Source organism: Macrotis lagotis, chromosome 1 (assembly GCF_037893015.1).
Source record: "Macrotis lagotis isolate mMagLag1 chromosome 1, bilby.v1.9.chrom.fasta, whole genome shotgun sequence".
NCBI classification, from domain to species: Eukaryota; Metazoa; Chordata; class Mammalia; order Peramelemorphia; family Peramelidae; genus Macrotis; species Macrotis lagotis.
The window spans coordinates 573,884,488-573,895,715 of NC_133658.1; the positions used below are offsets into that span (position 1 = coordinate 573,884,488).

Here is an 11,228-nt window from a genome sequence, read left to right on the forward strand (position 1 = left end):
ATGGGCTCATATGTCTCTCTGCGAGTAGCCCAATTGTGCAGGCCAACAGAAAAAATTCCAATCCTACCCCCAATTAACTTAAAAAGAGGCAATATAGTACACCAAGGAAATACTGGACCTGAAGTCATAAATTACCTAATTTTAAGTCTGGCTTTTGATACTATATTTGAGATCCTTGGAAAGTCATGTTGCCAATTGCATGCTCAGTTTTCTAATCTGTAAAATGAGGACAATAATTCTTACTATCATCATGGGATAGCTGTGAGGCAAGTCTTTGAAAACTATTTTGTTAAAAAAAAGCATGTAAATGCAAACTATTTTCATCCCCTTAATTTTTTAAAGTCATTGGCAGATGTGTTCAATGATGGTGTGTTCAAATTCTGCATTTCCTGCTAAACTGTATTCTTGACAGAAGGTGAAAAACCTGTCTTACATTTCTTTTGTGGACCTACCTAAGAAAAAATGTTTACTGACTGACTAGCGCAGTGCTCTGCAAACTGTGAATGCTTTAAAATATTTAAATATGGAATGAAAATATTAAATATTTGATGCTGATGGGCCCTCATCAGTGCAAACACCTGGAGTTTCTGCCATCCTTTTCCACATAGCAGTCCTTTCCTAACTTACATACAAACACCCACACTCTGTCTAATGTTTCCTTGGTTACAGTACTCAATCTGAAAGAGCACAAATGCTATTTCATAGGGAAGCCCCTTATTGGCCCAGATGTCAATCTGTTCTTGCCTGCCATTACCAGAGGTTCCAATTCTAAAAGAAAAACCTAGGATTAGAAGGGATCTTAATTATGGATCCCAAATCCATCTTTTCTCCCAGAGCAAGCATGTTTAATGCAGTATCCTTGACAGATGTGGTTTATTCAGCCTCAGTTTAAATACCATCACTGACAGGAGGCTCATTATATCAAAAGACAATCTGTTCCATTTTTGAACAGCCTGAATTGCTGGAACATTCTTTGAGAGAGGTGAAATCTTGTCCTCCTATAACTTCCACCTACTGGTCCCAGTTCTAACCCCTGCGGTTAAGCTGAATAAGGCTTAGATTAAACCCAGAGGGGGAGAAGCAAACTGGAGTTAGCTGTGCTGTTTCTCTTCTTTCTTTTTCCTGGATACAGATTTTTTTTTATTTTTTCCCAAAAGATGCTGCCTGGTGGGGGCCCAAACTTCTGGCCGGAGTCCAAAGACTCTCATCCTTAGCTAGTGGTAAGCCATGAGCCTATAACTCTATGACTTAGACTTTCTCATTATTTATTATATGGAAAATTATTTTATCTTGGCTTTCTCTGATGGTTTCAGAAGATTAGAAGAACGCCAGAGAGATTGGGTTACAGGACAGCTGATTGAGCCCCATGAACTGAGAATGATTTCTATAGTAAAAATAAAATAATACTACAGATTTGTCACGGAAAGTATGTGGGGGGGGAGGCCTTAAATTTTAGGTTAATGAATGAAGATGAATCTTTCTGTTTTGTTCTAAGTTACTGAATTCCCTTTGCTCTCAATTTTTTCTTTTTCTTTTTTTACTTTTTTTATTTTTTTGCTGTTGCAAACTTAGGAAATAATTGCCTTCCTTGTAAAGTTCAAGTAAAGGGCAGCTAGGTAGTGCAGTAGATGGAGTGCTGTGCCTGGAATAGGAACTCATCTTTCTAAATTCAAATCCGGCCGCAGACACTTACTAGCTGTATGACCCTGGGTAAGTCACTTAACCCCGTTTGCCTCAATTTCTGCATCTGTAAGATAAGAGAAGGAAATGGCAAACCATTCCAATATCTTAGCTAAGAAAACCCCAAATGGGATCATGAAGAGTTGAACAAAACTGAAAAATGATTCAACAAAAACAAAGTAAAATTCAAGTGTTCCTGACTGGTACTCAAGGTTTTCTAGAATTTGGGACAAGCATGTATTCCATGCTAAACTCCAGTCTCACCAGACGACTCTGTGTCTATGAGCATGCCTTGTGTTCTGTGTTTTTAACTGTGTTATTAACTCTGAGACTGTACAACCTATTACCAATTGTTGGAAAGTGTTCACATCCCTCCTGACCTGCTAAAATCTGAACTATCATTTAAGGTTAAAATTGAGGGCTGCCAACTTGGAACTATGCCCAAGCAGTTCTCAGAACTATGCCCAAGCAGTTCTCAGGGTCTCTCTTAAGAAATTTAGAATTGATTGTGTGACATGGGAGACAATGGTACAAGACCATTCAGCATGGCATATCCTCATCAGAGAGGGTACTATGCTCTATGAGCAAAAAACATAACAGAATTGAAATCAAATACAAAAGAAACCTGAGATGCACAGAAATAGAGAATCCACTCCAAATGTTCACCTGGACAATCTGTGCCCAACCTGTTGTTGAATAATCTGAGTTCAGATTGATCTGATCAGCCACAGTTGGACATATTAGAACTTGACTCTAACATAGTGATGTCATTTTGATCCTCTTTCAGAATGAAGGACAACCACTTCGACCAACCAAACTAGATCTATACCCCAAATAAACTAAAGAATGAGGAAAATGAGCCATAGGTACAAAAATATTGATTTATAGTGTCAAAGAATTGGAAACTGTGGAAGTGCCCATCACTTCTGTCTCTAAGGTCACAAGGTGTAGAATTAGGAGTCAAATTAGGATTCTCTGACGCTTCTCACTCCCATGCTGCTTCTGTATATCGATTGTGAGTATGTATACACAAAAATAACAGAAAATGATTAAGGGAGATCAGAGACTTCTTTGTGCTAGTTACTGTGCTAGAATTTTTTACAAATATCACTTCATTTGAATCTCACAACAAGCTTAGGAAGAGGGTGGTATTTTTATCCCTGTTTTATGATCTGGGGAAAATGAGGCAGGCAGCAGTAAAGTGACTCTCTCAATGTCTTGAAGATAGTAAATATTTTGATGGATTTGAACTTGGGTCATTCTAACCACTGTAACTGCCTCCAGGATTGGGAGGTAACTCTTTGATGTGGGGCTTGAAGGTGACTAGGTGGTGAAGTGGACAGAGTCTTAGGTTTAGAATCAGAATTTCATCTTCTAAAGCTCAAATCTGAATTCAGGTATTTACTAGTTGCATGACCCTGGGCAAGATACTTAACCCAATTTGCCTCAGTTCCTCATTGGCAAAATGAGCTGGAGAAGAAAATAGCAAACCATTCCAGAGTCCTTAACAAGAAAATCCTAAATAGGGTTATGAAGAGCCAGACAATAACTGAAACAACTGAACAACAGCAACAAGGGTTCTAAGAGGCAGAAGTGAGCAGGAAGCTCATCCTAGAAGTGGAGTAGAGAGTCAGTCAGTCAATCAGGTTAATTAAGCATGTAGTACTAGCTCCTATGTTAAGCACCTGGAAAACAAAAAAAGGCAAAAGAAGCTCCTGCTCTTCAGTAGTTCACAGGTTTAGGTATGGAAGAAGGAGATGAAATGTCATCCATGAGGCCAAGAAAATTTGCTTGAAGTCTGAAAAAATGGAATAATGCAAAACTGTACAGGGCATTGAAACCCTAAACCAAATTGACTACTTGGAGCCCTCTCAAAGTGGCAGCAAAGAGTTAAAATTTAATTTGGTTCTTGAAAGAAGGGGGCAGTTCCTAACTCTCTATGAAAGAGAGAGAGCAGGAAAAGCCGAATTACAGAAGCTGAAGTAGGGTTAAAAAAAAACACAAAAAGCACAACCCCCTTCCCCTCCTCTTTTCTGCCGACCCTTACAACAATTGGTCAAACTTGATGATCCCAAGAGAAGGGGAGTGTATCCAAGCTTTCCCAGGAGGGTCTGTCTTTGTTTATATCTTATATGGTTAGGGTGACATAATTTTTCTAGCTGGAGATCTGGGTTCTCACACTCACCTGATTCTTGAGAAATAGAAACTGAGGCCTATGGCTTAGACTAATTTAGCACTATGTTTCTGAAAAGTCAGTACTTTTGCCCCTCACAGAATCAATTTGGAAAGTTGGGTTGGAATCAGTTTGTGAAGGGCCAAACCAAAAAAAAAAAACCAAAAAAAACCCCAACTTGATTCCTATCCTAGAGGCAGTGCTTCTTCAACAGGAGAACTACATGGGCTTAAGGAGTGTCAGATTGTCAACTCTGGGGATGAGGAAATGAATGGAGTCAACAAGATCTGGCAACTGACTTGTTTTGGGAGAGGATGTGGGCTTCCAGGGAAAGCAAGGAGTCGGAGAATCACTCTGGATGACTGCAAGTTAGGGGTAACCTCTACAGAATTAGAGGCATTAGGAGGAGGGCAGTTTGGGAGGAAAAGAAAAATGGACATTTTGAGTTTGAGAAGCCTAAGGAAAATTTGGGTGGAGACATCTGGCAGAATACCGGAGAGCAGACTTTTCGGTCTGTCAAGATTCAATTCAGATCAACTTTCTATTTTTCTTTACATGACTTTCCAAAAAATTGTTCTTTTGGAAAATAAAACAATGATGTTTTCTGTAGGCAAGGATTGCTTTAGTTTTGCCTCTGCATCCCCAGACCCTAGGGAGCATAGGTGATTATAATAAATGTTTGTGGATTGGTTGATGGCAAAGTAGAGCAGAAATCCTAGAGGAAGTAAGGTGTAATTGCAGCTGCAATTCTTTTGTTGCAGACAGTGGGACACCCTGGAATCGGGAGCTCCCAAGTTACCTAGTCCAACCCCATTGTACAAGTTTGGAAACTGAGGTAAAGAGAATAGAGTCGCAAGAGGGACAATAAAAAAAATGAAACCACAGAGCTGCAGTTGTCGCGGCCAGGCTGGGGGTGCAAGTAAATACTCTTTAACAACTGACTAGGGGAAAATGTCCTCAGGACAAACGTTCCAGTATGACTTGTATGAAATCGTTTTCTTCATCATTTTCTGAAGTAAACGGTTGCCACCTCAGCGTTTGTGGATTATGAAGTTTTAACAACCTGAAAATTTAACAGCCGGCTCCCACTGCAGCAGGTTAGAGGATATACTCCGGTCTGAGGCAGAAGCCCGCTCCAAGGACAAAAGAGACGCGAAGGCGACCCGACACGTCTACGCGTGCGCACCGCAGTCAGCGCGGGGCGAGGAAAGCCAGGAGAAAGGATTCCGAGAGCCGATTGGCTCAGCCCCGGACCCCGCACCGAGACGCAAAGGTCAAAGCGAGGGCAGGCCGGCGCGCATGCGCCGCAGGACGCGGAACTTCCGGCAGGAGGGCTTGTAGGATTCGCGCAGGCGCCGGCGCCCCGCCGCGCTCCCAAGATGTCCAAGTACGTGCCCTCTCGGCTGGCCACCCTGCCCCCGACCCTCGACCCGGCGCAGTACGACACATCGCCCGAGGCCCGGCGGGCGCAGAACGAGCGGCTGGCCATCCGCGCCCGCCTCAAGCGCCAGTACCTGCTGCAGTACGACAACCCTCACCGCAAGGGGATCATAGTGAGTGGCGGGGGCCGGGGTCGCGGGCCCGGGCTGCCCCACCGGCCGCAGTGCCCCCGGGACGCCTCGTGGCCCTCCTTGGGGGGCGGAGGCGGCATGCCCCTCGCTTTGCCCCCCCGGGGCCTTGGCGCGGTGCCCAGCACGTGTCTGCCTCCGAGGGGCCGCCGTGACAAGCACGTGGATTGGATTCGAGGGAGGGGGCTGCGCCAAGTCACCAGCCTCACCCTCTCCTCCGGGGTCCCCGGGGCCGGCGGCCGGGCACGAATCAGGGCGGCTGCAGACGGCCCTGGATGCCAGGCGGGCGGGGCCCGCCACAAGCCCCAGGCCCCACAGCCAGCCAGCCTCCGAGGCCCTCCAGACCCCCGCTCCTCCCCACTGTGCCCCCCAGCCGCCCCTTCCCAGAAAACGCGGCTCAGACAGCGCCTCCGGGTCTGCCCTGTGCTCTGGCGCCTCCTTATAGCCCGGACACAACAGGCCCCTAAGAAAGCAACGTGCCTTGGCCACCTCCAACAACCCTTGTAGTCAGCTGGGCTGATTCTTGCCTGCCTTTTGTGGAGGAAGGAGCTGAAATCAGAGCTCTGCTACATGGGGTAAAGACACCAGACGTAGATCAATATTCTCGAGACCTTTCCAGTGATGAAGAGGGAGAGTGTAAATAGGAACTTAGATTCCAAAGTCCTGATGCCTGTGGCAATAAGTATTGCTGTGGTTATGTTGAGCTCTTTTCCTATAACTACAGTAGGGCCATGTAAACTAATCAGTTTGAGTTTTATAACTACGCAGGTAATTTTCCAAAACAACCTCTTTCTGAGAAGGAATTCTTCCTGCAACTAGGAAGCTGGTAGTACTCACCTGTCTCAGGAATTTGAAAACCTTGGTTCTCTCAAGATGCCTGGACTGTATTTCTAGGTAGAGAAGACATGGAAGTAATAGAAATAAATAGTGATCTAGGGAGCCAGAAGGCCAAGGTTATAGTCCTGGCCCTGATCCTATTTGACATTCAGTCTTTCCTATTCTTTATGACCCTTTGGACCATAACATTCCAATACTGTCCATGGGATTTTTCTTGGCAAGGATATTGGAGTGAGTTGCCATTTCTTTCTCCATTGGATTAAGGTAAACTGAGTTTAAGTGACTTGCCCTGGGTCTCAGAGGTATTCAGTGTCTGAGGCAAGATGTGAACTCAGCTCATCCACTATCCACTGAGCCATCTAGCTGCCTCCTACTAGCCCTATAATGGTGGGCAAATCTCTTCACTTTGAGTCTCAGGGTTTTTTTTTTTTTTTTTAACCATTTATAAAGTAGGAATAATGTTTACACCTATCTATCTCATTGGAATGTTGAGTATATAACTGTAACATATTATTATTAAGCTTTAAGAAATGATGAAAGGGATATGGTTTTTAGGGAAACCTAGGCGACTTAGAAAAATTGATGCAGAACTAGGACAGTTTATAAAGTAACAACATTATAAAGACAAACAACTTTAAAAGACTTAAGAACTTAGATCTATATGACAACCAACCACCAACCATAGTTCCAGAAGACATATGGTGAGAAATAGGAGTTTGAGATAGGTATTTTTAGACATGGTCAGTGTGGGAATTTATTTTGACTAATTATTTATTCCAAGGGTTTTTTTTTACCTAGTGGGAATGAATGATAATAAATAACACTTAATAAATGCTTAATTGATTGGTTGACTTAATGATTTTTGTTTTATAAAATCTGCATTAAAACCATAATATTTCATAGCATCTAGATAAATATGTACACAAATTAGAGAGATACAGAATATATTTTAAAGCAGCTTATTTTCACATTCAATTAATTTGCAAATGTTCTCCTTCAGGAAACTGGTGATTTGGTTATTTTATCTTGTCAGTCAATTGAAATAATTACTTGTGAAGACATGTTGGGAGTGGACTGTTTACATTTCAATACTTGTAATTACATGTAATTGTTATTTTTGTTAGGATAGTGTTCATCAATCAAAACCACAGATATTATTACTGTTTGTCTTATGAACTGCAGTTTTGTTGGCTAAGGATACTTTTCTTCAATAAGCTATTTTAATGACTTAAAAGGCAAGCCTGTATTATAAATTTTTTAATTTTATAATCATAATTAGGAAGATGAACCCATTAAATATTAACCATAAGAAACTAAATTCTGAGTCATTCGATTGGTTCAGTTTTTACAATTCTGATTATATCTGCCCAAGGGCAGCTAGGTGGCACAGTGAATAGAATACAGGACCTGAGTCAAGAAAACCTGAGTTCAAATGCATCTTTAGACACATAGTAGCTTTGTGAGCTACTTTGTGAGCCTGAGTAAGTCACTTACCCATTTGCCTCAGTTTTCTCATCTGTAAAATGGAGATAATAGTATCTACCTCCTAGGGTTGTTGAGAGGATCAAATAAAGACATTTTTATGCTATACCTGAAGGGCTATATACATGTTAGTTACTCTGGAAAGAACAATTAATTCTAGCCATCATTAAGAAACAATTATAGAAACCAAATTTTAATCTTACCTTAATACAAAACCCATGATTTGCCTGCATCTTGAATACTGTGTGCAGTTATAAATGTCATATCCCAAGAAATGCATGGCAAATATCTGAGGAAGAGGAAAATGAAATGTACTGGGAAGTGGAGAGACTTGTGTATAAGAATAGGCTAAACTAGAACTTTAACGTTAGAAAAATGAAAGGGGTGTGTAAAGGTAAGGTAATCATAATAGGAAAAAATTGGGTGTATGTTTCCTTTGACACTGAAAGGAGACAGTCCTTGGACCAAAAGTTTTTTTTGAGAAGTTTCATTAGGATGGAAGTCCAAGTGCTAGATAGCTTTGGAATGAATGAATGAGATGTACATGCTTTTTCAAAAACATTTTAGAAATATTCAGAGCGAGTTTCTAACCTCTTGGGATGACTTTTTTTAAATCATGTTTCCTCATAAAACATCTTTTGTGCCAACATTAGAGTACCCGGCTAAATGGGAATTTTTCTGATTCAATCTGACCATTTTTTATGTTCTTTACTTTAGGAAGATCCTGCTTTGCTTCGTTGGACTTATGCAAGAACTGCAAATATCTACCCCAATTTCAGACCCACTCCCAAGACCTCATTATTAGGTGCTGTGTTTGGAATTGGCCCCCTTTTCTTCTGGTATTATGTTTTTAAAACAGATAGGGTAAGTTATAGAGTACCGTTTAGCTTAATAAATAGTGAATTGTTAAATGTAGTATGTTGTTAACCTCTTGCCTCATCTCTTTTCCTGGAAGACTACATAAGTGTCTTGGTAGCAGCTTAGAATTGAAGTCCACATATCAGCTGGGATTCCCTCGGTCCATAACTCAGCATCCATAAACATAGTAAATTTGACTAATAAGCCTTTTTTTCTCTATTGAATTCTACTCTTATAAGAAATGAAAAATTAGCTGATTTCAGGAATCTTTTTTTTTTAATCTGCAGTCAGCCCTTTAGCTATATGTTGCGATGAGTAGCTTAAATATCCATGACCTTTATAGTCCAGGAAGCCCCCAGGTCCAATTCCTTTGTAGATGAATTGTTTAGAATTGAGAAATGGAATATGGAAATAAGAATGCTCAATGATCTAACTCATCGCAAACCTGAAATATTGAACATTTATGAATAGAAAACAAATATTGCAATATGAATTATTAAACAAACTGACTGCCAGTTTGTGACACCTTGTGGATACCCTCCTTTTATGAGTGTTCCTTTTCCTGAGCAGATTAAGTCAATCTATAATCTTGGGTTAGGGAGAAGACAGGCTATTGAACCCTGATTCTAGACCTATTTAGAGCTTCAATTGTTTTCTATTTCAGTTCCTTCCTTCTCAGTTTTTCCTCCTGACTCTTGAAGAAAGGAGTTGAATTTGAAGTCCATTAGAGGAAAGTAGTTCACTTCTCTGCCTGAATCAGTAGAGTCAGGACAGTGTTTACCCCATGCCACACTCCCAAACCATAGCTCCTTTCACAGTTCAATTCTGATGCCACTGCCTCCATGAGGACGTTTTTTTTATTTCCCTAGTATGAAATTCCCTTCTCTCTCCCCTTTAAAAACAGGAAACTTCTCTGGTTTGTTGATTGAGTGATAAGAAAAGGAAGCCTTCCTTTAATGTGCTACTTTACTTAGCTATTAAGACAACTAGGTTGCATAATGGATAGAGCACTGCCCTTGGAGTCAGGAGACCTGAAGTTCAAATCCAGACTCAGACATTTGACTAGCTGTGTGACCTTGGTCAAGTCACTTGACTCTGATTGCCTCACATAACTGGAGGAGAAAATGGGGCTGGTGACTCAGCACAACACCACCTCACTCAAATTCAATTCATGTGCTTTTCATGACATCATCTTCCCGATGGTATTCTTTGAGAATGAAGGAAAAACGTCATGATCACTTAGCTGTTGACCAGGGTGAGCTGTTCCTGGAAGGGACAAATTGACCAAGTTACTGTTAATTCTACCTAATTTTCCATATAAACAGAATAATCATTTTTAATAATCAGGGTAACATTCTTGCATTTTCCTCATCCTGAGAAAAGCTTTGTTGTTTTTGGTAATTCAGAGTATTATTCAGCCCTCTAGATCTCCCAAGTACCCTATTGTAACATCCTACCAAGATCAACCCTCTGCATAAGTGTAGCATCCTCTAAAATTATTTCTCTTTTCTTTTGTTCTTAATGAGGAGTAATGATTGGGAGAGCTAAATTTCCATTCCCGAGGAAGGCTGCTAACTTCCATTGAGTCTCATGGTCTACTTTTCCATTATAGTAAAGTATGAATGACTTAAAGATCTAAAGGAGGATATATAGATATCAATAATAATTATTTAGTTGTATAGCTACTGTTGTAAGTAATATGGTTTGTTAAATCAATCATTGATTTTTGCAATCAGAAGTATGAGAGGTCTGAGGAGTAGGGAGGTTTTTGATTCTTCCTGACTCTGTACTTGCCCTTCTATTCCAGAGACTTCTCAGGATATCTGGAACTAAAGTTATAAATATTCAAACCTTAGTTTGTGGTTAAAAATATTTTTAAACTTTGACATGCTTTGATTTTTTTTTCTTAGAATTGACTTTTGATTTATATTGAGGTATATTTCTATATTTAATGTGTTTTTTTTCCTGTCTATAGGACAAGAGAGAAAAACTTATTCAAGAAGGAAAATTGGAAAGACCACTAAGCATCACTTATTAAGTCTGTGGAAATGTGGAAATGTGACTAACATAAGATTGTTAGGTATTTAAGTCACTGTATTGTACATCTTGTCAAAAGATGAATTCATCCATAAATAAATTTTATGGTATTCATTAAACAATCTCTTTTTCTTAACAGTACTTTCTATTTTTCTTCAAGTCTTTCTCCTATATTTTTTCATTTGTTTTTTTCTAATAATACTATGAGGGAAGTTGTACAGATAGTATTCCTATTTCTTATGATTTCTGTTTTCAAGTCATATAAAAAACAAAGACTGAAGGCATACTGCTTTCTTTTCTATAATTCTTCAATTTGAAAGTGTTCCAACATACCTTGGGAAACTCCCCAAAGTGGTACTGCATGTTCTTGTGGCTAACTTCCCCCAGAATAATCCTTTTGCTATAGTACCTTACCTGCCTTATCTGACATGACTGCAGGTTCATAAGTTCCCTTGAAAACAATCTTGATGGCGTGGCTAGGTGGTGCAGTGAATACAGCACCAACCTTGGAGTCAGGAGTACCTGGGTTCAAATCCAACATCAGACACTTAATTACCTAGCCATGTAACCTTGCGCAAGCCACTGCCTTGAAA

General features: G+C 40.4%; 1 protein-coding gene across 1 annotated transcript; it reads left to right on the forward strand.

Moving 5' to 3' along the window:
- The first annotated feature begins 5,174 nt into the window (after positions 1–5,174).
- On the forward strand, positions 5,175–10,757 carry NDUFB4 (NADH:ubiquinone oxidoreductase subunit B4). The gene is made up of 3 exons (XM_074214600.1): positions 5,175–5,406; positions 8,458–8,604; positions 10,574–10,757. Exons 1-3 carry the CDS (start codon positions 5,233–5,235, stop codon positions 10,634–10,636), a joined length of 384 nt encoding a protein of 127 aa, XP_074070701.1. The 5' UTR covers positions 5,175–5,232; the 3' UTR covers positions 10,637–10,757.
- The last annotated feature ends 471 nt before the right edge of the window (positions 10,758–11,228 follow it).